This window comes from Ambystoma mexicanum, chromosome 6p (assembly GCF_040938575.1).
Source record: "Ambystoma mexicanum isolate Mex_15411 chromosome 6p, UKY_AmexF1_1, whole genome shotgun sequence".
Lineage (NCBI taxonomy): Eukaryota > Metazoa > Chordata > Amphibia > Caudata > Ambystomatidae > Ambystoma > Ambystoma mexicanum.
The window spans coordinates 1,448,237,952-1,448,265,811 of record NC_090935.1 but is presented as its reverse complement, the minus strand read 5'-3'; the positions used below and the strand labels follow the sequence as shown (position 1 = coordinate 1,448,265,811).

At 45.9% G+C, this 27,860-nt stretch overlaps 1 protein-coding gene across 4 annotated transcripts in view; it reads left to right on the top strand.

Moving 5' to 3' along the window:
- LOC138510502 (zinc finger protein 154-like) overlaps positions 1 to 27,860 on the top strand; it is a 256,353-nt gene that overhangs the window by 213,378 nt on the left and 15,115 nt on the right. For 2 of the 4 annotated variants that reach the window (XM_069626202.1, XM_069626204.1), the window contains exon 7: positions 2,013 to 2,102. In XM_069626202.1, the coding sequence (XP_069482303.1) occupies positions 2,013 to 2,102 (90 nt within the window). Of the gene's footprint in view, positions 1 to 2,009; positions 2,103 to 27,860 lie in introns of all 4 variants that reach the window. The other 2 variants (XM_069626201.1, XM_069626203.1) reach the window with 1 other exon arrangement.

Genomic DNA, 27,860 nt, shown 5'->3' with positions numbered 1-27,860 from the left:
CATTGCTTGTGGAGGCACCTAGTACCCTTGAAAGCCCTACCATCCAGTAACACAGTCAGGGATGGGAATTCATTACAGCAATATTTTGTGTACCTTGTTTTGTATTGTCTTTTGTTCTGGGAATCAACGCACTCCTCTGTATTGTTAACTTCTCCCTCAGTGAATGTGCATTCCCAGACATGTTGAAGACGGGTCTCATACAGCCCCTTCTCAAAAAAACGTGTTTGACCCAGAGGTCTTAGCCAACTACAGACCCATCACAAGCCTCCTGTTCATCAGGAAGCTTATCGAGAGAGTAGTGGCGACCAAACTACTTCCCAATATCCACTAGCTTGACCTCCTCCACGATTACCAGTCTGGCTTCCACCCCAAGTGCAGCACTGAGACTGCAACCATCCAAGTCGTGGACGATGCACTCCAAACTAATGACACTGGGGACTTGTGTCTCCTAGTCCTCCTAGACCTCTCAGCTGCCTTCGAAACATTTGATCACCAAATACTCCTCTGCCTCCTTGCAGACAGGATGGTCTTCTCTGTAACCTTTCTAAAATGGTTTGCATCCGACTTTTCGGTGTGTACCAGGTAGTACAGAAGGGCTCATTCATATCCAACCAACTCCCAGTGACGAGTGGGTTGCCCCATGGTTACATTATTTTCCCAATCCTCTTCAACCTATATCTCAAACCCTTGGGAACTCTCCTAAATGACCCCAGTATTGCCATCCATCAGTATGCTGATGACACTGATCTGTACCTTAAGGTCAGTGGCTGCCAGGACATTGGTCGCCTCCACGAATGCCTGGCAACTATCCATACCTGGATGTCAAACACTCCCCTCAAACTGAACCCGACAAAGTCCGAAAGTATCTTCATCAGTCCCCCACCAAACAACTTGTGCAACAATGACTGGATGACATGTCCGTCAAAGGATTCACCCATCAGCTGTCAAACTCTGTAAAATCCCTGGGCTTCATTTTTGACAGTAGCATTTCCTTCCAAAAGTACACAGCCAAAAAGACACAAAACGCATGGCTAAAGATCCACACACTACCCAAAATCAAACCCTTCATTCCCCTGAACAAATTTTGGATTGTGGTCCAAGCACTCAATAACTCGCACATTGATGGGGGAAATGCCCTACTTACTGGGCTTCCAGCCTTACACCTGCCCCCTCCTCAAAGCAGCCCACCACACTGCAGCCCGCCTCATTACAGGTGTCTGCAAATTTGACTGTATCTCTCCAAAACTGTGCATGCTTCACTGGCTCCCTCCTCCTCGCCAGGATCATATTGAAAATTGATTGTATTGCCTACAAAGCAGTCTCAGACGGAACAATGACATACCTGGTGGCTAAACTCCACACCTCCGAAAGGCTCTCACACCTCACATAGCAAAACCCTCAAAAGGTTGGAGTCAAAGCTAGCCTGCAAAGAGAAGACTCGCAAGCAGTCCTTCTCCCACCATGCCCCGACCGTTTGGGACTCAATCCCAGTAGAGGTTTGAAATTCCCCCACCCTTCTTCAGTTCCACGAAACACATAAAATCATGTGGCTGTTTCAACAATACCTGCCAGACGAATAAAAGTCCCTCTCTCCCGCCACCAACAGTACTGCAGTACTGTATAAATGCCATGCCCAATTCTGGCACTCTCCTCTTGCAAACTGCTCTGCTGTTCTTGAGCTAGGTTGGCGCTACAAGCAATCAAATACATTTAACTTTATTTGATTTTATTCTTATTGTGATTGTTAAGAGTGTTATTGCTGCTGTGTGATGTGGAAGAATGTCTTTCCGAATAAACTTATAACTACATTTCATTCTAATTTATTATTACTATGTTTTCTGAAACCAATGCTGCCGTAGGCACCTAATGCTAGACCCAAGACTACAGCACTCGCCACAATCTAATTTCTGTCACATTTAGAGATAAACTATTGTTGCACTAAGATTGATTTTATAATACAGCTTGAACATTATCAGTGTGTGAAATGTGTCAATATTTCCCTTGTCCAGCAGGAGCTTGTCCGCTCAATATTGATCCAGGGGAACCTTTTATTGAGCATATGGGTACAGGAAGGGAACACAGCAGCACTGGTCTGAGCACAGGTAAATTTGGTTTGTTTCCTAATCAGTTGTGTTGCTCATATCACAGACTGTGAATTACACTTGTTAAAATGTTTCAGATGTTTGAATTTTCCATTAATGGTCAATGTCCCATATCTTATTAATGATTTAATCATATAATTTGAAAAAGGTTCTGGTCAATGTATTTGCTATTTCTCCCAACTGCAGCGAGTGCTAGTTGTGAATAGGGGATCTGATAATCCCTATACATATATACTCCAACTTTGTATGTGTCTCAGTTCAGAGATTGGTCGCTTTGTCATCCAATAATGCATGTCTCCCTCTGGATTTTGTGTAAACGTTCACAGATTTCCAGAGCACCTAAGCTCTACCTATTCCTTGCTCTTAAACTCATGCCTTCGCAGAAATCCCAAACAAGTTTGGAGGGCTGTTTTCGGCAATACTGCAGCAAATCCTGAACCAAACCTATTTGAAATTCTGGAAGTACCATGTACAGAACAAGATTTAATTACACAATTATAGATATTTTTTAAGTTAACAGACCATCAGGACGCACAGAAATTCATATTTAAAAGGCCAGAAACACACCACACCCACTGATCATTGACATTGAATTTGGCTATAGTTAAAAGCTTAATATAGCGCACCCAAATAATGGCATGCACTTCTGAGGGTATATCTACAGGAGCTTACAAAGTAAAGGATCAAGCATTCTCATTACCATTTGTCTGTCACCTGTTACATATCCAGACCTCTGGTCTTCTTACACCTTAGAAGATAAAGACACAAGTGATTGACAAACTCCAAAGAACGTTTCTGGTTTAATCTTTTCTGTGCAGAGATGTGGCATAGCAGGTCTACTAGGCACAGTGCCCCTTTTGGAGTGGAGTTTATCCTTTCTCATACAGTCAGCCCTACAGATAAGGGATGTATCAGCCACTTTTACTGCATAAAAATAGGCAAATACTGAAAATGTTAATCAGGAGTGCAAATACTCCCTACAAAAATATAGGACGCAGGCACATTGGAGACTGTCTCCAGGCTTCCATTCACAGACCTCCGTGTATAGGTTTACACCAATAGTACATGTAGTGTCAGAGGAAGAAACTGATCTGAAATGGTAAACGTTTATCTTTTAATGGACACGAACAAATAGGTGCAAAGAAATATTTATTACAAAACATTTCTGTTTTACTGTTCAAACATAATTTTACTTGCTTATTAAATACTGCGATTGGGAATGGGATTTACTGTTTTACTCTAAAAAATCATTTTACTCCCAACTTTAAAAAATAGGGAGTAAAATACTTCCACTTCAAAATCTTATCTGGAGCGCTGCATACGGTCACAAACAATGATGGAAGGCAGCTCATTGTATCCCTAGTAGCTTACAAGGCAGCATTTCAAGCAGCCCCCTTGCAATAGCTGTGTTTTGGTTAAGTGGAGAGTACTTCAGTGCTTGCGTTTCCCCATTCAATGAAGCAAATCAGTCATTATAAAATCACACCTCATACTGCCAACATCATTTTTAGCCTTTTTTTTAAACTTTATTTCATAAGCATGCCCAAAAAAGTATACAGTAAAAAGGTATGTAAAATATTTCATCACATTATATCATAAAATACTTTTGTTAAAAATTGATAAAAACACATCAAAAGAAGATATTGAAACATGCTAAAAGTTTAAATCTAAAACGGTTGGTACACGGATAAAGCTTGATGTTATCCACCACAGTTTGTCAACTGTGAACATGGCTCCATTATGAGTGGTCAGTTTGCATATAGTAAGGGCATCGTGAAGTGAGGTTGCCTCATATTTGCGTATAATAGGAAAGAGCAACCTACATCTCAGGGTGAAATGTTTTGGGCATTCCAGTAAGAAATTAACAGTTGTTTCTTCAGTTTTGTGGGAAAAGGAGCACTACCTATCACATGTTGGAGACCAATTATGACGAAAATCAGCTTTTGGAAACACATTCCATCTGAATTTCAGATATAACACTCTATTGTAGACATGATAGATTTCATTTAAATATCGTTCTGCAACTAGATCAGTTTTAATTGCGATGTAGCTTGGAAAAAGAGATAGGCATATGGTTCCTGACAACTGAATTTCTAAATACAAAATATCACGTTTACTTTTTACTTCAGAGACAAGTCCTAGAGTTATTTTGGCATCATGATTTAGAAATCTGGCTAAGCCTAGGTTGTCCAAGAGCTTTGATGTGGTTAAACCATTTCCAAGATTTGCCCCCCGTGGAGTTAATGACATTCTAGGCAAAATCTTTATACCATGACAGATGGTCCTATTCATGTAGGCGGAGCCAGTAAAAAAAAAAAAGGTTTGCAAACCAATGTACAGTTCATTTGTTTTGTTTATTACAGAAAACCACTGGTGATAGGGATGGAAACTACAGCACAGACAGGATGGTAGTCAACATGGTCTTTAATTTCTTTTAGGATCATGGGCCTCCTGCACCCTGCCCTGTCTCCCTTATCACAGACTTGCCTACCAGAGCGAATCATCACTCACAGACTCTGGGATTTTATAGTGCTCAGAATACTTTGTTGTTGCCTCGTTGCCTTTCTTGGCTGCTAGACACCACCATCCGGTTGTCTGATGTGGGTTAGGCGTCAAATTACGGTACTCAGCCTTTCCCCTCCTTTGCAGTTTCAAATGAGTCTTCTCTCTAAGTTGTTACTTATCTTAGACCTTTGTCTCTGGCTTGACCCATGCCTTCGAACCGGCCCCTCTCCTCAAGGAATAATCTCTTGGCCCTGGTCTTAAATAGCTCTTCTCTCCAAGACTTGCTACCCTTTTATTTTCCTTAGGTTATCTCCAAACTCCTCCAGGTGTGGGTAGGTCTCTTTCTCTCTGTCTCTGCCCTCCTTAGTTGTTCTTTCCCCCTTCTCGCTCTTTTTCCTCTCTCTGTCGATTATTCTCCTCCCTTTCTCTCCTCCTTCCTGCTCATACCTTACTTTCTCATCTCTCTCTCTCTGTTTTGGTAGTTATCTTCCTCCTCTTTCGCTCTCCTTTTGTTTCCTCCTTAAACTCCTTTCAATGTTCTCTCTGGCTCTCACTAACTCCATTCCTCTCCTCGTCCCATCTCCTTTGATGTCCCTCATCCTCTCCATACCTCCTTTGATGTTTCTCCTCACGTTGCCCTCTCTCTGTCACTGTCATCAATTCCTCCTCCCTCATTAATGCTCCTCCTTCCCACATCTGCTCCACTTTCCCTTCCTTACCCCATCCTACCGTTCAGTTCTCCTCTGTCAACCACTCTGCTTGCTTCTTTCTATTTACACAATTTGTATTCGTACTTTGACACTCACGTTCTGTCTAGCCCTCCTTTTGTATTCTACCAGGACTTGTAACTGGCCAAAGGTATATGGGATTTACAGCGCTGGAGCAGGCCCCAGTAGTGGACTGGAGCTGTGTGGACTGCAATTTCCCCATGTTAAGAATGATGCGGAGGGCCACCCTGCAGTAGCACGCACCAATGTTACATAAACGCCAGCTGTCCTTTTTTTAACCAGATGGCACTTCCCTTGCAGCAGCTTAACTCCCTGATGGGGCTAACTGTGGCCTAACTCCTACTACAATGAGAATATTTGTAACATTTAACTACAAACTCTTTTTGTATGGTGCAGGCTGGCTGCACATGCCTACCATTCTCTTACTGACTGCTGACACTGGCTGATATCAACTCACGGCTTGCAGAGATCTGTGGTTGTATGCCTATGAGCAGCAACCTTTGAATTCCTTGGGTCCCTTCCTTCTAAATGCAAGTGGTGTTTCTTAGACCACAATGGGCTTCTTGTAGCAGGATGCAGTATCTGGCTCTTGGACCATGGTGTGGGTCTTGGGGGCCCCCATTTTAAACATTGGCCTTAGGAACAGGCAGTGGATCTGGGGATACCCCATATACCACCTCTGGCGCCAACATCTCACAGCGCCTGGTGTTCCCTGGCCTCCAGGGTTTCCCCAGTTCCCATGTCCTAGCCTCTTCTTTGTGACTATCTCACAGTCTTAAGCTAGAGGAAAGTCGGGTAGCAAGTATGGGAGAGTGGGAGAGAGTGAAAGAGGGAGAAGGAGAGGGAGAAGGAGAGGGAAAGGGAGAAGAAGAGGGAGAGGGCGAGGGCGGGGGAGATGGAAGGGGAGAGAGATCGAGAGACAGAGAGACAGAGAGATAGATTCTGGTGAAGCTTATAAACCCACCTAGGCTCAGGAGAGTCACACGTCAGAGAGAGGAATTGCTTCCGTGGGCCATATCCGCCCTTGGCTGGACGATGTGACAAGATTGACTGCAATCTAAAAAAATCACCAGTGACCGACTAGGAAGAAATCCTCTGTCATCAGGAGGCTAAGGGATCAACACCCAGAAGAGCCAAGATTTGCCAGCAACATTTACAAACAACTTCCTGGACCTCGGTGACAGCAAAGAAACTGTGCGTTACTATACAATTTTGTCAGGGTAGTCCCCTAAATAGGAACTGCTACACCAGGGCTCTTAGACAAACATCCGTTTTCTTGGATTAGAGCCGAAACAGCCTGCTAACTTATTTATCTTTTACTCAGACCTTCTGCGCTGTTCCTTTTTATCCACCCATTGTACAATAAGTCTGCCCTTTACAGCATCTCATTTTGTTGAGTCCTCTTGTGATCTCTTTGTCAGCTACAGACTCCTGGAAGTTCCTTTTATCCTCAAGAATGTGGCGACGTCCTCCATGAAACCAATAGGCAAGCCCTTCCACCCCCTTGTCTCGAGGCTGATCACTGGTCTTTCAGGTAGAGTTTATATGCCCTCCATCTGACCTCTCTTTTCTTCTCTAGTAAGCCTTCTTTGTTTAGCTGGTGGTCGTGCTGTTTCACCAATGTGTGGACTATAACTTCTATCTAGCTTTCCCTTTCTTTTCCTGCATTTCTTTTTCCAAGTTCTCCAACAATTTCATACCTTATTCTTAGCCTCCCTGCAACTATGGCATCACTGGTCTAGCCAGCCCTACAGATAAGGGGTGTATCAGCCACTTTTACTATCTAAAAATCAGCAAATACTCCCAAAAAATTTAAATAAAGAGTAAAAATACTCTCAGCAAAAAGTAGGAAACGGACACAGTGGGCCTTGAGCTCCTGCTTTCACCCACACAGCTTCATGGATATATTTGGACCGATAGTGCATGTAGTACCACAGGAAGAAACTATTATTACTGTCTGATCAGAAGAAATACACCTGTGTCTTTTAATGTGTATGAATAACTAGGTGCAAAGGATTCATTATTACAAAAACATTTTGGTTTTTCAGTTAAAACATGTTTTTACTTGCTTATAAAATACTCCCATTGGGAATTGGACTTCTATTTTTACTTCCTAAAAAAATCATTTTACTCCCAACTTTAAAAACTAGGCAGTAAAATACTCCCACTTCAAAATCTTATCTGGAGCACTGGGTCTAGTACTTCACCTTTCAGGAAATCTGACTTAGTTTGACCTTCTTTTGCAGGACCACACTGCTGCACTTTCCTTCCTAGGCTGCAGTAGCACTCTCTCTGTTCTCCTGTCTCTGCACACTCTGTTTGAATTTATGGAACTCTATCTCGTTTCCCATCTCTACTGCCATGTTATGAGAGCTATCCTCTTTTTATACTGTGGTTGATTGCTGGGTCCAGTTCTCTGCTACTATTGCCATGTGTGATTCTTCCATCCTATGCACATCCACTTCCTCCCTAGTTCCTGCTCCTTTTCCCCCCACATGTGGCCTCTTTCTCCATTCGGGAGTCTTTGCCGCTGCTTCGCTAGAATTAGTTCAAGTTACTCCCCATCGTGACTGCTGTACTCCTAGTCCATACCCCATTTTCCTCGTTGCTTATGGGACATCCAGTCCTTTGGGGACAGGACTGGAGCATAATGCAGAACAGCATTTGTTTTAATAGGGGCAACGCTGTGCATGCTTCCATGCCCAACCACCAGTCCTTTTATAAGTGCAGTCTTTGGGTTATATTATTACTATGGAGATGAAAGGGAAGGCTGTATTGAAAAAAGAAAGGACTACGGAAGTACAGCAGTCACTATGGCAACTATATGTTACTTACTCCTTCATTTGTTCCCTTTCCTCCGTACTTAAATGAGATTCAAATGCATCCAACAATATGGGGAGGATGGAAGTCTCGCGTAATCAAGAATCTGGTAAAGTCAGTGGTTACCCAAACATATTCTGGAGGACCTTGTGGACAAACTGGGCATAAGCTGTAAAACTTGTATCCATAGAATAATGTTACAGAATGTATGTGGTGTGGCCCGTATGGCCGCCTTGCAAATGTCTTTCAGTAGGTAAAGCCACTGGAAGACAATGCACACTGTCTTTGCTATGACTGTAGACATGTACATGTAGACGTGTGGCTGGGATCACCTTTCTGAGTTTGTAAGTGTCCAGTATACACAATACATTCCGTCAAGCAATGAACAACTGTTAGGGAGAATTCTCATGTATGTGCTAATTCCCTTTAACCTTAGAGACCCCAAGCTCTTTTGCTGGACTTTAGGACTTTTTAATTTTAACCCTGGAGTGAGTGAGCCCTTTTTCTCACGCTCTCATGTGTTTTGATCTGATTTGGATTTTCTATTTACTTTTTTTTTGGAGTCTAACAAACTCCATAGGCATCTACTTTTTGTATGGTGACACACATCACCCTCAGTGCAGTTTGTCAGAGAAATCCTTAAGATTTCTCATAAGGTTTAAATACCTTTTCTTGTGAGAACTACTGTTTCTAAGAATAGTAAAGTGAAATTGACTTTACTTACCTTTTCTCTTTGTAGGTCCAGCACACCCCATTTTATGTGGAGTGCTGGGGTGACTTAGTTGCACCTTTTCCTATTTACTCATGTAACATTTTTTATGTTACCCTCACTACTTTTAATGGCTGGCGGTAGTGGTTTAATTTTCCTACCATTGTGCTTTTCTACCGCAGGCTGATTCCTCAGCTGCATTATAGCACCCATAGGTGACCATTGTGTCAAAATGGCCCGGTCTTCTTTTTTTGCAATTTTCTGTTTGTGAGGTCTTTCTTGGGTTTTACTCTGCGTGCCAAACCAGGTTTGACCCCTTTGTTCGTCACCTTTGGGGGCCTTCAGTATTGAAACCTGCCTATGGCTCCAGTGTGTCTGCAAGGGCAGGAAGTGAGGGAGGTGCCCGAAACTCCCCTGTCCTATGTCTCCATGAAAACCTGAATGCCCCCAGTCTGGATTGGCTAGCTGGCTCTGCTTGCAGGATAGCCACCTTGCTGTGTGAGTTACAGATTAGCTGTGCATGAATGAGAGAAACCTGATTAAAAGGTGAGGGTTTTGGGACTGAAGACAGAGTCGACCACTGGGAAGGACTTTCTGGCGAAACCGTGAACGAAGCTTGCTGCATCCGCCTAGACCGTTGAACTGCCCGGTGAAGCCTTGCTGCTTTGCTGAAACTCCTTTTTCTAATCAATGAGAGAAGCTCCGGAAGGGACGACTTCTTCCTTTGGGTTATTGGAATCAACTAACCCCCAGACGAACTTTGCTGGAAGACCTTCCCCAACTGGCTGTACTACTTTGCTGCTGCAGCAACCAAGTGCCAGGTGTCGAGAAATCTGTAGTCGAGTGTAATGTCTGTAAGCCGGCCAAAAGCTCCAGGAGTCTCCCCAGGACCCTCCAGAAGCAGGACGACCAGAGCTTGAGTCACCTCACCAGAGTGCAGGACTCAAGGAGTGAAAGAAGCCGAACCGGTGTCCAAGATCCATGGTGGTGCTATTTACCTAGCACTGAAACTGCAAAGTGCCGTTGATCCGAAAAGAGCCCGTAGCTGCCACCAACCTTTCAATTGCTGCCGCAGGAGACCCCAGACGTCCTCCCTCTTGCCTCACAACTGAGGCTCGGGAACATAGGATCTACATTGCTGCAACCAGACAGGAGCCAGCTGGACCCTCTTCTTCTAACCAAAGGTACTGTTGTGACTTGGGGTACTTACCTCAGTGTCTGTAGCTTGCTCTTCGAGTGGATTGTGCCCTCCAACGTATTCCTCATCTTAGATGTATACCATCCAGCATTGCTGCTCTTTGGAAATTTTTTCGGCAGAGGGCGCCGTGCATCGATGTTGTCGAGTCGATGGTCCATCGAAGGCCTCCGTTGAGGGTGACGTCATCGGGTGTATAAGAAGCACGCGCCGCGCCCGTTAACCTCAGTTCCGTTTTTCCGCAGTTACGTTGTTTCGGACATTCGGCGCGCCTCGAGTTCTGTCAAGAAATATAATATAACGAGAAGTAATTATGTCCTCGTCATCGATCATGCCCCCCAGATTGGGTTTTAAGAAATGCAAGTCGTGCGTCTCAAAAATGGCGATCACGGACCCGCACCGCGTGTGTTTGTGGTGTCTCGGGGAAGGCCACGACATGGAGGCCTGTTCGAAGTGTCAGGCGATGACGGGGAAGGCCTTGTGAGAAAGCAGAGGAAAGCTACAGGTAGGTCGGAAGGATCGGAAAACCTCTAGCATCGAGTCGAGACCCCATGGGGAAAAATCTCCTCGACGCGAAAGGCATCGATCTAGATCCCGAAGCGATTCTCATCGCTCGTTGTCTTCGTCGAAAAAGTTGAAGAAACAACGCCATAGGTCTCCCTCCACCCCGTCGTCAGACGAGTCTCCGAGAATGAAATGCCCCACAAAACATTCGTCTACCGAAGAGTGGGAAGCATTCAGGGTTAAAATGATGGAGGTGTTTGAGAAGGGGAAGCCTCGGTCCGCGCCTTTTTCGGAAGCCGGCCGGAAGCGTCATCGCTCCGACACTCGCGCGCCCTCGAGCCCGGGTGATCGTAAAAGGAAGGATAGGGAACCTTCCAGGACGCCGAGCGATAAACGCTCGAGTCCACCGACGCCGTCCGAGACCTATCACACCTCGAAGGGGAAACCGTCGAAGGCCGCCTCGATGGCCTCGAAGCAGACCCTGTCGACGACCAATATGTCATCGACGCCGTCGATGCCTTTATCGACGTCGACACTGAAACCCTCGGCGCCAAAGGCTCCAACCAAGCCAGGTCAGCCAGAAAAAGAGAAGGAAAAAGTTAAAAAACATGTAATTCTTTCAGAGCCTGGTACTACACCTCTTCCTCCTCCTCCTCTCCCAAAGAAGGTTTTCAAGCCTCTCCCTAGGAAGGAGTTTTTCAAATCCTTGACCTCAATTTTTGGGGAACAGGAGAGATCCGAGGAGGAAAATGTACCTTTTGGATTGGAGTATGGCACCCCAAATGTCCTAGAATGCTTGATCTCAGAGCAAAGCAGAATGAGGGATTTGGTGGAGTCTTTACACAATGCAAGTGGCATTGACACCTCTCCTGAGAATGACTTCGGTAGACCAGATCCAGGAGAGCATGCCAGTCCATTTTACCGTCGGTTAATGACCAAGGTGGTAGATTACTTGGAATGGGCTAGACCACCAGCCCAATTCGTCCAGGACGATTTAACAGACATATTGGACCATGGTCCCACTGAAGACCCAGTACTACCTTTTCATGTAGCCTTACAAAACAGGGTGGTCAAGAATTGGGAAACTCCGGATTCTATTCCTCTGGTAAATAAATCCCTCGCATCAAAATACCGCCCAGCCAGTAGCGACCCCGGCTATCTGTCAAAACATCCAACTCCCGAGAGTTTGGTCATACAGGCAGCCACAGCTTCCAAAAAACTTGCTTACCCGTCTATCCCTCCAGACAGGGACAATAAGCATGTGGATGGTTGGGAACGGAAGGTATTTTCAGCCGGGAGCATGGCATTAAAATCTGCCAACTCCACATGTGCCTTGGCAAAATGTTCATACACTCTATGGGAGTGCATCGCAATGGCGGCGGAGCACATACCAAAAGGGGAAGAAAGGGAAGGTTTCCTAGCCATCGTTAGAGATGGAAAGGAGGCCATGCAGGAATCCCTTCAATCTGGATTGGACACTGCGGATAGTGTAAGTAGGGCCATGGGCACTAGCACGGTAATGCGCAGGTTTGCGTGGTTACGGAAGTTGGGTTTTGCACCGGACGTACAGAACCGCCTCCTGAACATGCCTTTTGACGGGTCTCACCTTTTTGGCAACAAGGCTGACGAGAGCCTTGAGAGGTTGCAGACCTCAAAAGCACCGGCAAAATCCTTAAGAGCTGCTATTAGGCAACCTCAGCCTTTTTGTGCGCAAGGGTAATCATGGAGGGGATGATCCTATCGTTATTATACCTCATACGGGAAGACGAGAGGAATGGCCAGTCAAAGGGGCCAAAGAAAGGCCACTCGTGGTGGACAAGGAAAACATACTAAGCCAGCTCCAGCTGCAGCCTCTTTGCCATCAGCAGCTGCAACATCCGCCACAAAACCCCTTTGAGGACTTGCACCACAAAACACCTGTAGGAGGCAGGCTGTCGCAGCATCAGCAAGAATGGCAAGATTACTTCAGATGTTTGGGCTCTAGAAATAATAGCCCAAGGCTATTGCCTTCCTTTTCTAAAGCAACCTCAAAGCAATCCACCAGGAGACACCCGTTGAAACTTTCAAACCCGCTCCTACAGCAGGAAGTTCTAACCCTGCTGGAGAAAGGTGCTATAGAACCAGTACCTGCAGCGGAGAGGAACAAGGGTTGGTACTCCCCATATTGTTTTATCCCCAAAAAGGACAGAGGACTGAGACCCATCTTGGACTTAAGAAACTTGAACAAGTTCCTCAGGAAGGACAAGTTCAAGATGGTTACCCTTTCTCAGATCCTTCAGGCCCTTCAACTCCAGGACTGGTTGGTGTCATTGGACCTCCAGGATGCTTATTTTCATGTGCCGATTCATCTCAAACACATAAAATACCTGAGGTTCGTAGTTGGCGACTCACACTATCAGTTTCGAGTCCTGCCATTCGGGTTGACCTCTGCCCGGAGGGGCTTCACCGAGTTAATGGTAGAGGTGGCAGCGCACCTCAGGAGAGGGAGGATTCATGTCTACCCCTACCTGGACGATTGGTTGATCAGAGCGCGCTCTGCCGAGCAAGCACTGGATCATCTGAAAGTCACCTGCCACTTCCTCCACAAACTGGGCTTCTCCCTAAATTTCAAGAAGTCACAGATGACACCTTCCCAACAGCTTCAGTACATAGGAGCTGTATTAGACACGTCCTTGGGAAAGAGCTTGCCTCCCAAGTCGAGGGCTCAAGACATTCTTCAGATGGTTTCCAAATTCCAAAATGCCCAACATCTTCAGGCTTACGACTTTTTAAGGATGCTCAGCCTCATGGCATCCTGCATCTTTCTGGTGCCAGAGGCACGCTTGAGGATGGGATCCCTTCAATGGGCCCTAAAGACTCAGTGGTCCCAGTTCTCGGGTCAAATGACAGATCTTCTTCAGATTCCGAACAAGGTCAGACAAGACCTTCTATGGTGGACCTGTACAGAGAACATCCTAAAAGGAGAACCTTTTTGGCAACCATGGCCAGAGATCACAGTAGTGACGGACGTCTCACTCCTGGGGTGGGGAGCTCATGTCAACGATTTGACAATCAGCGGTCTCCATCGGAGTCCAAACTACATATCAACCTTTTAGAGCTGAGCGCAATCAGACTAGCGCTGAAGGCCTTCCTGCCATATGTCAGGGGAAAGAATGTCCTGATAATGATGGACAACACAGTGGCCATGCACTACCGAAACAAAAGAGGAGGTGTGGGGTCACTACCCCTGTGCAGAGAGGTAATGCAGCTCTGGTATTGGGCGATTCAGGAGGGAATCTCTTTAACGGCAATTCATCTAGCCGTGGAAGAGAATATGACGGCAGATGCTCTGAGCAGGCAGAGCACGGTATCCCACGAATGGGAACTGGCTCAGGAAGTCATTCAAGAGATCTTCGCCCTTTGGGGAACCCCTCAAGTAGACCTGTTTGCAACCAGAATCAACCGAAAATGTGAAAGGTATTGCTCAAGGGAATTTCCCCCGAGAGGAGCCCTGGGGGGCGCGTTCGTGGTGGAGTGGAATTTCCCACTATTGTATGCGTTCCCTCCAATTCCCGTCATTCCTCCGGTCATCAGGAGGCTGAGAAGGTTTCGGAGCCGCATGATCCTAATTGCCCCGGATTGGGCCAGGAGAACATGGTACCCGGACCTTCTAGACATGTCCATCTGTCCTCAAGTACGTCTTCCTCAGAGAGAGAACCTTCTCTCTCAAATGGAAGGTCAGGTTCTCCATCCAGAGGTCAAAACGCTCAACCTTCATGCTTGGTATCTGAAAGGCTGAGATACAGGGATTGGAACCTTCCAGATGACGTTATGGAGGTGTTGCTTTCGGCAAGAAGGCCAGCAACAAAGTCTCTACACCGTTGCAGTTGGAAAAAGTTTTGCAACTGGTGCAGAGAAAAGAATGTCGATCCTTTTCTATGTTCTATTCCAGAAGTATTATCTTTCCTTCTGACCCAAGCACATAGAGATCTGAATATTGGAACAATAAAAGGTTACCTTGCGGCGCTTTCCATTTTCAAGCGCTCATCAGAAGAATGCTCCTACTTCAAAATTCCTTTGATAATACAATTCTTAAAAGGACTCACTAATGTGTTTCCTCCTCACCCATTTCAAGTACCGATCTGGGATCTAAATTTAGTCCTAAAATTCTTAATGTGTGCTCCTTTTGAGCCTATGCACACGTGTCCATTAAGATTACTAACGTGGAAAACAGCCTTCTTAGTTGCTCTAACATCAGCAAGAAGAGTGAGCGAATTGCAGGCACTGTCTTCTGGGCCACCCTATACTGTGTTCCATAAGGACAGAGTTGTGTTGAGGGTAAAACCATCATTTTTACCGAAAGTAATATCTGATTTTCATTTAAGTCAGAAAATTGTGTTACCCGCATTCTATCCTCTACCCCATCCTTCGAAGGAGGAGGAAAGATTACACAGGTTGGATCCGAAAAGAGCTTTAAGCTTTTACATCTCTAGACTTTCCAGACTTAGAGTGGACAACCAGCTGTTTATAGGCTACACAGGAAGGAAACTGGGTCAATCGGTGACAAAACAGACAATTTCACGCTGGATTGTGCTTTGCATTTCAGAATGCTACAGACTAGCTAAAAAAGACCCCCCGGAAGGGTTAAGGGCTCATTGCACCAGAGGCATCGCCTCCTCCACGGCCCTTCAAAGAGGTGTTCCAATAAGATCCATTTGCGAAGCAGCAACTTGGTCTTCGCTACACACCTTCTCAAAATTCTATAACCTGGATGCTTCCCAGTCTAGGGAGCTAACTTTTGGAAAAGCAGTACTATACGCAGCCATCTAAGAGTATCGAAAAATCTACGCCCTCCTCAGAGGAATTGTCCATATTGCTTTGGGAGTCTATCTAAGATGAGGAATACGTTGGAGGACACAATCCACTCAAAGAACAAGTTACTTACCTACTGGTAACGATTGGATGTTCCTCCCAGCCTACCCCTCTGTAGATTTTTTCAGGTTATTGCCATCTCAAATCTCGCAAGGCTCATACCTGTCTGCCGGCACAATCTACACAGTACAAGATCAAAGATAAAAAGGGGGAAAAACAGAACTGAGGCCAACGGGCGCCGCGCGTGCTACTTATACACCCGATGACATCACCCTCGACGGAGGCCTTCGAGGGACCATCGACTCGACGACATCGACGCACGGCGCCCTCTGCTGAAAAAATTTCCGAAGAGCAGCAAAGCTGGATGGAATACATCTAAGATGAGGAATACGTTGGAGGAACATCCAAACGAAAGAACGTTACCAGTTGGTAAGTAACTTGTTCTTCTCAGTTGAGACTTGAAGTAGCTGCTTTTCTAGAGTTGATCTCAGCTTTAACTTTCACAAGTGTAACAGCTTGTGACCGTACAATGATTTTTCATTCAACAAACTCTCTAACTTTGTGCAAGACTTTTACTGTCTAAGAAGTGCCTCAGCGCCATAGACTTTGCTCCAATTGACTTTGGCTGTCCTGGCTCCATGCAGACTCTTCTATTCCTTTTGACTTGGATGCTTACTGTCCCTCATACGTGATGCATTGGTTTTAAACTAATATTGCTGGGAAAGCTTTATATCTAGACTTCATTGGAAGATTTAAAGTGCTCACGTGCTTTGAGAACCTGTTTAACCTTTTTCCTTCCTTTAACCTTTCATTTCTACAAACCTCACAATTTACAAAAGGTACAAGTGATATATAAATGCCATTACTGTCCTAGTTAGTGAAGTCACCTCAGGGTGTAGGAAATGTGTATGAAGCATCTCTAAAGAGTATTTACTTGCTTTGTGTTGTTCTGAGAAAGTATTTTGAAAGTGTATTTGATTGCTACATATATTGCCCTTTTTAAAGAATGCTTATTTAAAACTGACTGTTAAATAAATAAATAAATAAATAAATAAATAAATAAATAATTATTTTACCTGGAAACCTTGAGTGTAAGTGCTATTTGGATACTTCTATTGGTGCATTTCATTGCTACAGCCCTACAGCTCACATTTACCCCTCTTGAGCTATGTCTGGCTGCTCAGACACAATACCAACTTGTGTAGTACAGACCTATACCAATAGGTGGGTTACCTAATACCAAGAGGACAAGGGTTTTGTAGTCTCTCACAGGGATACTACATCAATTCTTGCCTAACAACAACCTTGCTGTGTCGTGCCCAATGCACAGCACCCACAGGTCACAAGAAGACGATAAGCGAACCTGAATTCTTTGGATCGCTCTAAATGAAATGTTAGAGCCGTCGCAGTAGCCAGTATATGCATGGACATCTGCTTCTTTAGAGGAGTTGGCAAAACACAATGGGATTAAACTCCTGTTCATGTGAAACTCCAATACCGCTCAATACCGCTTTTGGAATAAATGTGGGATGAGTGCAGAACACAACCATATCCTTGTGAAGACCAGAAAAGGTAGAACACTGCTTAATGCCTGAAACTTTTGATCCTCCAGGCAGAAACTCCAGCTACTGAAAGAGGTCACCTTGTATGTGGCAACCTTCTCAGAGGAGGCCATAGGCTCAAAGCATTTCTGAAAATCAAGTTCTACACAAGTCCTGTAATTTACCAGACCATGCCAAATCCAAGATAGAGCAGAGAATGTTATTCAGATAGCAGTTAAAAGGGTCAATATTAGTCTGCACAAACCACTGGCAGAAGTGAGTCATTTCTTGCAATATTGCATCTCTTTCATTGCTGCTTTAGTGATATCCATTATATCTTGCAACAGACCCAGCGATTTAGTGAACTTTTTAGGACAAGGATTTAGGGGAATTTAGGGGAGGCATGAACTATCATTCCATTCCCCTGCGACAGGAGTTCCCAGTGCATCTCTGAGGCTGATACAACATGAGAAGGCGGCTCCAGAACTATATCATCTATGGCAAAACTGGGGATAGAAATAGGATTACACCATTTCTGGAGCTTTTTCAGCAACAGTGGGACTGGGGAAGGGCATAAACAAACATCTGCACCCATGGGAGAAGGTAGGCTTCTTGCAGAAACTCTGCACCTTGGCCCATCCAAGATGCATACTGTGTGCATTTCCTGTTGTGTCCAGTTGCAAAGAGATCTGTCAGTGATGTTTACCAAGATCGGAAGACCCAAACTAGTGCAGGTTTTGCAAATTCCCACTAGTGTTCCCATGAGCCAATCTGCTGAGGGCATCTTCTCCGACGTTCATGGATCGCACCAGGTGAGTAACCACAGGAATAAGGACATCATGAATGGCCCTGACCTGCAATGCAAATTTGCACCGTCTTCACAATCTAATTGCCCTCTGTTTATTCATATGAAACATAGCAATCATACTGACCATTGAGACCAGTACTCGCGCTCCCTTTATGAAGGGGAGGACGGCTTTGAGAGTCAGGAAAATGTCTTTCAATTCCAGTCTGTTTGTGCCATAATTTGTTCTGTTATAACCAGAAATCATTAACGTGTAAAGCTCCCATAATGGGGCCCAACCTGAGAAAGTGGAGTGTGCCCATTGGGGATCCGAGAATCTGCCTCTGTGAAATGGACTCCCAACTTCAAATGTTGTGCCTGCAACCACCAGATTGCTGCCACATTCACTTGAGTCGATACCAGACGCATTACGGATTGAAGTTGGCACTCCTGGTCCCAGAAGTTCAAAATATATCTGTGTGTGGCCCCCTGCCTCATTCTCATCCTGGCGAAGAGGACCGCCATTACCACTGAAGAAATGAGGCTCAGAAGTCTCTGATATTGTCACACTCACCTGTGTCTCTGCAGGAGCGATGGATGAGCCTCCCTTGACCCCGAGTTCTCGCTTCCCTTGTTTCACCCGGAGGCATACCTTGATTTTTAGTAGGGTGTGCACCCCATCCTGCATTCGCAGGGGCGCGATTCACTCATATGAATGATGCCAATGTCTGTTGGCTGAGTTCAGATGCCACACACTGTTATATGCCTTCACAGCGAGGCCGAGTGTTCAAGGCCCCAGTTTCTTCACTGGCTAGAAAGTCCTTTCCACAAGTGAACGTTGCGCAGAGGATGTTGTGTCCTGAATTGTCTTCGTTTGCCAAGGTATATTGTGTGTGGGTAGCGCTGCATGTAGTCAGCTGCTGGTAGGTATGCGCAGCGTCTTACATTCGAGCGCGCCTGGTAATGTCTCTCCCTTCCCCTTGCAGGAGTGGGTTATGTGGTATTAGCACCTCGAGTCCGCGTTCAGCGCTACTGGAGACTTGGTGGTCTGGTAAGTATGCACGGAGGCTTTGGTAAGAATGCACCGCGTTATGAGAGAGAGCGCAGTGAAATAAGTCTCAGGCGTTATTTGGGCGAGTGAAATGAATAATGTCTCTTCTTTCTTTTGCAGGGGTTTTTGCCCTCGTACAACTGACCTGGATACAGCATTGCGGGAAGATTCGGTGAGTGCGCGGCATTACTGAAGTGCGCGTGCTAACGCAGTTCTTCTTTGTTCTTACAGGTGCTGGTGTAGAAGTCCCCTCTTGAGCGGAGATAGCTGCAGCGTGGAGAAAGCACGGAGGTTCCTCCGGAGTAGGTAAGCAGAAGCAGGATGATCCGGATCAGGTAAGCAGAAGCAGGAGATCCAGAGCAGGTAAGCAGAAGTAGGATGATCCGGAGCAGGTAAGCAGAAGCTGGCTGATCCAGAGCACGGCAAGTGTGTTGCTGATGCAGCTCACAGTAAGCAACACGAAGCACTGGAAGAATCTTGGTTGTGGCTTATATAGCCAGCCACACCCAAACACTGGAGAGCTCATGAATTGTCATGCACTTCCTGTTTGGAAACAGGAATTGGTAACCAGGAAGTTACTACAAACACTAGGAAGGAATTAAAAGGAGGTATCTGCTATGGGTTTTTTGTGTGCCTATGCCAGGCCTGCCAAGCTCTATCCAGCTTGCCCCAACTACCTGCCTGGTACCCATGACAGATATGCAATAGCCTGGACTGCATCTCTTTGTAGAAAGAGGCTGCCCAAGGTGTTCCAGATATCCTGAGTTCTCTCTTCTAAGGGAAAAACACTCCCATGGGATTATGGAATGAACTCTTCATGTAGGTGAACTGCCTAGTGAGACTTTTTGCATTTGTGTGTTGATGCTGCCCTGCAACATGGGGTAGGCTCCATGCAGGTGAACTGCCTAGTGAGATTTTTTGCATTTGTGTGTTGAGGTTGCCCTGCAACATGGGGTAGGCTCCATTCAGATGGACTTCCTATGGAGACTTTTTGCACTTGTGTGTTGACGCTGCCCTGCAACATGGGGTAGGTTCCATGCAGGTGAACCTCCTTACTAAGACTTTTTGCACTTGTGTGTTGACGCCGCCCTGCAACATGGGGCAGGCTCCATGCAGGTGAACTGCCCTGAAACATTGATCTGACACTTGCATTTTGGTGTGGTTACCGCCTTATAAAATGGGGTTGTGTGATGCTGGAAAAGCATCGGAGGGACAGGGCCTCCGTATCCTTGTCCTTTACTGCCTTTTTATTGTGTGTTCTGTCGTGTTTTCTGCGCAGGAGTTCATGTGGGACTCCTGGCGGTGCAACTCTCTCTCTTTTGGTTTGGTGAACAGACCCATGGGATACCCTTACTGTACCCATGGGTGGGGGGTACAACCCTGTGCCCCTAGAGTATGTTTTTGGGCACCTGTGGGTGGCCCGCAGAGCAGGGTATGGGCTGGTGGCAGCTCCATGCTGAATTTGACAGATGCTCTGAGTATACTCCATTTTGGGATACCCAGGCTCTGCCATTGGAATCAGTTGATACCTGGTGGAAAACAAGATGGCCCCTGTGGCCTCTTGCTTTCTATTGCCGTTACCTTGTTTTCCCAAAGTCCTGGGAAGCCCTGACTCTGTCCCTTCCCCCTGACAGGCTGTTGGGTGAAAGTTCCATATATGGTGTTGTTGTGAAGTCCAGTCCAGACTGGCTGGAGCCTTCCCAGTGACTGTATGTTGTGGGTACACCCTGTGGGTGGGACCTGGGTGAATGGAGTGTGTGACCAATATGCACTTCTTGTTGTGGCTGTCTGGTTTCTGGTATGAGACACAAAGACTGAGACAGCCCTGCCCGAAACTGGCCTGAATGCAGTGTGTAGTCTTGAATGGCTGGGTACTTGTCCCAATCCACATTCCTTGTTGTGAGTGTCTGAGAGGGAGGAGGATGGCCTGAATGCACTGTGTACCTGATTGGCTGATTGACTGCATGAATGCCCTTCTGTATGATTGGCTGCTGAGAGTGACCCAGCAGTGTGGATGAGAGACAGGATAGTATATCTGGGGACCTCTCACCACTGGAAATTGTTCAGAAGCTGTGTCTACACTTGAAGACTAACTGGAACTGCTGATCCTCGGCGCCCAGCTGGAAGAAGAAGACTTGCTGTTGCATTCGCTTTGACCTGATCTGAAAGCTGCCGAATTCGTCGAAGACTGATCCGAGAGAGGACCTGGTAAGGCGCCCTCTTCCCGTGCTCCGAGGGACCATCGAGCACCGCTAACCTTCGCCGAAGCTCCCTGGAAGTCAGACCCTCGAAAGGCTGCAGACCCGAGACGGGACCGCTGAGGAGAACGAAGCAAAGCACCCGGACTTCGCCCCTGTCGATGTCTATTGCAGTCGACCAGGGTTCGCAGGTTTGTGTAACCGCTGGAGGCCTGTCAAAGTTGTGTTTCCCAGCAGTGGGGACCACCTGACGCCGTGCCGCCGACGACCGGAGCCGCCCACTCCTTTGCCTAAGAACATTTGAATCGAAGGACTCCCTTGTCCGCAATGTCGACCGTTTTGTCCCGCCGGAGAAAGTCGAGGACGACCAACGCGCTGAGGAGAATCCACCGGTGGGTTTCCCACCACCTGAATGCCACAAAGACTTCGACGACTCAACTCCCTTGTTGGGCCACAGTTCTTATGAAACTCTCTGCGGTCCTGAACAATCAATCGCCGAGGTGCCCCGCACACCTCATCCTCGCAGGACGTCGCTGACGAGCACCACCTGGATCGACGCCGTGGTCTCGGCACCCTTGAACTTCTCATTGACGCCAAGTTCACCATCTTCGACGCCTCTCGACGATCCGTGACTCCTGCTTTAAAGGTAGTCACTCAAGAAGGATCCTTCGACGCGTCTTCGAAGAACTCTACTCCACCAGGTACATTGGGGGGGGGTAAAACATTATAGGAGGAAATAAGACTATTGAACAATATATGGACTGGGCTTGTGCTATATAGCTTTATTTTACAGGTTGCCCAGGTGGGGGATCTCCATACAGAACTGTGTCTATTGGTAGAGGCCAGTATTCTGCCCATTGTTTCAACCGTCTTGTGTTCCTTCCTATCTCTATTGCGGGTTCCCTTGTTATTGATCTGTGTGACATTTTAACCGTACAGTTGATGCACTTTAATGAGATTTGATAACATTGGTGGTACCACTTTAGAAATGTATATATTTATCATGGTTAATTTCCGAGTACAAAGTGCGTTATGGTTATCGTGTATATACCTTTGAATATTAATCATATAAAGACTGTGTTTTCAGTAATACAGTGTGTGGACATTCCTTTGTGGGGGTTTGGGGACTACACTGTACTTAAGAACCAGCCTGCATCACCTCCCGAGAAGATATGCCTTGATTGCTCGTCCATTGCTACCCTATAGAGAATCTTGGCTGGGGTCCACTGTGCCTCTCCTCTACCATATAGAGAGCGGAAGTACAGACACCCCCCACCGGTATCTTTACAGTTGGCTCCACTATTCTGCCCACTGATTTGACACTGGCATTTGTGTGTTGCTGCCACCCTATAAGAGTGGGTTGGCATCATGCATTTCGCCTTTGATATGCCACTGCATTTATGTGCTGGCGCCAGACTTAACCTGGCGCCTAGCCCAATGGATGTATCTAGTCTGTACTTTTTGCACTTTGCGTATGTTATGCTACCTTGTATGTTCTGAATGTTGTACGCTTCCTTTCTGTAACCCGAAGCACTGATTCTACGTTTAAGCGCCGAGATACCTCAGGGTCCTGCGCTCTATACAAATATACAAACAAACTCCTCTTCATGCCACAAAGGGCACATTGTCAAGCCTGAATCCCAGAGGCCATCTCTCCTGCCAGAATCCTTCTCACATATCAAAAGACTGAGACGTACACAAAATGTCTGAAAATATGGTGGACGCGTCCAATATACCTGCGTCAAACAAGAAACCAACAGAGGCCCAATTGAGGACGGCTGCCGGTCCCGCGAGATCTCGAGGCTGTGCAGGAAGGGACAGTAGCATCCACTATCCACTGTGGTTGGCATAGTGTAAAGTAATACAAGAAAAAGCAACACCACTTATCCTTTTTGCTGTCCCAATCACAGTGTCAGGTTATTTAAACCTTCAAATTCAATAATAATTTGAATTATGCTTAAGCCGACTTAAAGTTCATGGTGAGGAAAAAGCCATAGTCCCTTCCAGTCCAGAAATGATTGAGAACATTGTTTGTGTAAAATGGTTCATTTTGATAGAACATATAACTTGCGCGAAGAGGATGACTCATTTATTTATTTAGACATAACAAGTTCTCTCCATGTCATTTTTTATGGATTTCACAAATAGGTTTTAAATATGCATGGCAAACCGGGCAGTTCTCAGCCCCTAGCGGCAGGCAGAGTATGCCGGTCCGGAAACGGTGGCAGTAACCGTTGTAACTGGCACTTTATTCCAGACCGGCATGCTCTTAATGAGGGCCTATGTCTCTTTATGAATTCTTGTTTTGTTACAATTGCACACATCACCTTACAGTGCAGTTAGGATAGTGTGTGTCCTTATAACATTTTATATAATGGTGTTTTTGTTACTTTTACAATGTGCATAAGACAAGCCGTTTCCGAGAAAAATGTAGGGAAAAAAATGTTGAATTCGTGTTTTATGCGCATTCGGCAGTGTAAAACGGAACAAATCCTGAAAATGTTGAATAAGGGGAGCAGGGGTTGCAGGGGTGTTCCACGCTCTGCTTGTTCAATATTAAGGGAATTCGGGGATGGCAGTGTTGTTCCCCGCTTCCATAAAAAGGAAAGCGCGGGTTAGTTAACAGATAAAAAAAACAGACCCTGCGTAAGAAGTTGCGCCCCTCGATTGGGAGGTGGAACTCCCGTCACAGGGAAAGAGACGCGGTGAGGGACAGAGGGTAAGTGAGTTGCTGCATATAGGATTTTGGGGTAGGGACGGTAGAGCCGGGGGGACCGCGGGCAGGGCTGATCTACATGATTGTTTCGGACCGTTGGTTTCAAATTCGTAATTTTGGTATTTGACATTTTCGGCTACGAAATAATCACGTTTATCCAAGACAATCTGGTGGTAGCTATGATATTTGTACTGTTGTTGTATTATTTGGCTAAAGCACTTTTGCATTTACAGTGAACGGCTACTAAAGGTGGCTAGTACCCTAAGATGGCTGTGCCATGAGGTATTTTGCTTGTTCTTTGGTAATATTGTTCTTTTGCCTTCTTCTACCTACTCAGGCTTTTATGGAAATCTCTTTCACAGAGAAAGCTGTGGCTTTCGCGGGCTAAAGGACAGTGTGTGTTCATACTAGAGAAAGGGATTTGGACTGTCTAGTCCCAATCCACATCTCTGGTTGCTGAAAGACTGTTGCTGGGCAGATGTGGTGACCACGGTCTATCCATGAGTGAATGGTGCAGATTCCTACCATTGGTGGGCTTGGGCTTGCTTCCAGCCTGAATCTTGGGTAAAAGGAGGACTCCTGTGACTGTTCAGCAGCTCTTCATTGGAACCAAGACTTCTATAAAGACTAGCCTGTTGATGACCCGAGGATGACCCCTGCAGCTGAGCCACATCGACTCCAATGTTGTCCCGGTGAAGCCTTGCTCCTCTTTCCCGATATCAAGAAGGCATTCGTTGGTGCTGCGAACCCTGGATCAGTGGGAACAACCAGTCCCAACCCTTCCTCGGGGATCTGTGTCTGCTGAGCGTTCAGAAGTGCCCTTGACCAACCGGTGGACTGACCAGCTTTCTCCTGGGCTACCTTGCTGTGGCCGTTCTGAGCAAAGCCTTAGAACATTGCAGATCTTCAGCTTGTGGAACAAGTCGCCTGCTCCTTCATATTCCAGCTGTCTCACACCAAGAGAAGCTGTGCTGGGACTGCTCCTGTGTTCACCGCTGTAAGATCGCCTGTCGCCACCTTAACGTGGCGACTATCATTGCAGCGCTCCTTTTTCAATCCTGTGATGTGTCCTGAGGTGGTCTGCTCTGCTGAGGTATGCATCTTTTCTCGTTTGTGTCTTTCACTTGAAGCTGTCTGGCGCCAGTGCCTGTGCAAGGCGACCCACCAAAACAAAATTGTGAAGCCGAAAGTTGCCTCTGCACCCACAACCCCCGGGCCTTCTTCGACCTGACCAAGTGCAGAAGATAGTGTCCCTATTGGATTCCAGAACACCGGCAGTGGTCGCTGGAAGAAACGGAGTTTGGTGGGGTAAATTAACATACCTGTTTTGCCCCCCCTATTCTCCATAGGTTTACATGGGCGTAAAGTCCTGGCCCTAACTCGCTCTTACTGAACCTTTGGTGGTGGAAGGTGGGTTGTGTATCCTTCCCTAGACCTATCCTAGTGGGTTGGATTCAGTTGAGTACTTTACCTGAACTTTACTTGCATTTTTTATCTAACTATGAAACCTTTTATTAATCCTAATCATTGGACTGCAAATCTCTATATAAACCTACCTGAAGAAGTATTTGCTTTGGAACTGGTGACTTTTGGGCACAAGGGTCCGAACCATGTTAGGGTTGGACTTTCAAATAAGTAGGGAAGTTGTTTTGTGTTGATTCTAGGAGTTATTTCTATCTTTATGCATCTGAGCTACTTGCCTGTGTTGCACTGGTCATTCTATCACATGCAAATCCATTACTCTTATACTTACCTGTCTAAAAGGAATTACTGGGGTTGCTCTGCGTGGACTCATTGTAGTCCTCAGCCACTCTCACCCCCCATCCTGAGAGTAAGACTTGACAGCTCTGCCCCCTCACCTTGATTGGGTTTGGCTGAACTCTTAGCGTTTTCCCTGTTCATCATAATAGGGTGGCCTCTCACCAAAATACTCCCACCAGGGCTGATTTTGGAAAGCCATCTTAACAGTAGTGAAGATAAAGGAGGCGTGTAACATCTGACACTAGAAAAACTCTAGAGAAAGAGGAAGTTGTTGACATCAAAGAGGTTGAAGAAGTTGGGGGAAGGTGATTTATTAGAACACGTGGGAAGTCTAGGGAAATACCAGCAGAGGGAGGTGAAGTAGTTTAGGACGAGGGGGAAAAATAACAGTGACAGCATACCCAGAAGGAGAGGGACTGGGCTAGGGGTGAGACTATGATCTGAAGGGGAAGAGACCACAGTGGAATGAGGTAAAAGCATGTGGCATGGGGAGGAGAAGAGAAGGATAAGCCAGGTATTTGGTAAGATGTGACATGGAGAAGGATTCCTAGGCTGTGCCTCTAAGCCAACCACACACTCTGATGAACCAAAGTCTTTGCTCCTGGCGTACCCAGTGACCCTCAAGAAAGGCAACAGTCTTGGAGTAATCTCGGCTGCAACATAGGGGGACTTTAGTCTTCAGTTGAGATCATACCTTGGAAAGGTTTTTCTTCCAACCCATGTGTATACATCAGGGAAGCACTTGGTAGGGGATACAGACCGAGAGATTTTTTTAGCGGAGAAAGACAGTAGGGCCCTACCACACGTATCCCAAAAGTCAGCTTTACATTATCCCAATACAGAAGCTGTGATCTACTCTTTTCCAGTGAAGCCAAGGTCAGATATTTGTGGTGTTGAGATAATATACATTCTTAAATTATATCTTTGAGTCAGTCTCAATTATTAACGGTGGTTACCACGACAGGAAGTCTGTATGATTTTTGGAAGAGCATATATAAAGTGCTGGTACTGGATAACTTTGGAAAAATGACACAGAAAGCAGTTTGACACAATCATTGGTCCTCATTAGGAGTTTGGTGGTGCAGTCTTTTTTGGTGTTGATTCTGTTAACACCATGTTACTACACTACCGAATTCTATCTTTGAAGGTGATGTGGGGGAGTCAAGGATTTCTCTCCATCACATTGCTGACAGGAAATCCTCCAGTTTACCTGCAAAAATCATCAGATTTACCACAGTGGAATTACCACTCATGGTAAATCTGCAGAAATCCTGTTTAAGTCCTATGAACTCCAAGAATGGGACTTAACATCGCCATACCAACACTCCTAATTATGTAATAAATCGGTAGCACCAAGTGGCAGCACCAATAAATGAGTTTAGCAGTAATTCCAACAGTCAGCCAATCTCCAAGAGGCCAGTTGTCTTCTGCTTCTTGTAAGGTGCTTGAAATAATGGCCATGCATTCAGATTTGGAATTGTAGGAGAACAGTAGGTATGAACAATGTAGGGCCATACCTTTAGGGAGAAAAAGGGAAAACTGGAGAAGAGTGGGTGCAGGGACTAGCAGGCCACCCATGGGTTAAGGCCCCTCTACTCGCCCCAAGGATAAATTAGGCTGGAAAGAAAATTCCCCATAGAGCCCAAAACACTTGCTGTTGTGCTTACCAGAAGCAGTGGTCGAAGTGGGCGGGAGCAGTGCTCCTCTACTTTTTAAAATTAAGTTTTACTGTTCCCATACTTTTATTTTCAAGAAACCATTCGTGAATGGTTTCGTTTTAAAATAAGTGTAGGAAGAAGTAACTTGCAGTAAAGTGCAGTGCACTGAACATTCCCTTAAACGGCAGGTATGCTTGTTTGGGGGTTTGTAGGGCATGTTGGAGGGGGCGTGGTGATGGGGTTCGTGGGTAGAGGGTGCAGGCCAGCAGGGAACATAGTTGCACTACTACTTTTCGTACACTTCGATCACTAACCAGAAGTTTCTATTAATTGTGATGGAATGCTTTCATGCTGCTGTTGGAGTGGCCTTAAAGAGTCTTGCAGTAATACAAGCCATTGTGCCTTACACAAAATATTTGGCTTCCTTATCTACTAGCTTCTGCTACTTTCACTAACAGACTGATTGGGAGACCAGCATTGTTTGCACCCAAGGTTTGTACTGTGTAAGCGTACAGAAGGAGGAGACTGACAAACAGGTGGCATAGTGGTTGCTATCGACTTTTGTTCACCAAGAAAATAAAGAGAAAGCCTAACTTTTCCTATTCTTAGGGGTTTCCCTGCTTCAACTAAAATACTAATGGGTCTGCCAGGAATCCCTTGTAAATTAAAAAGTCCACTGTCATGTGTCAAAATCTCTAATTCTGTCCCTTACATTTATAATTAAACTAGAAGGTTGT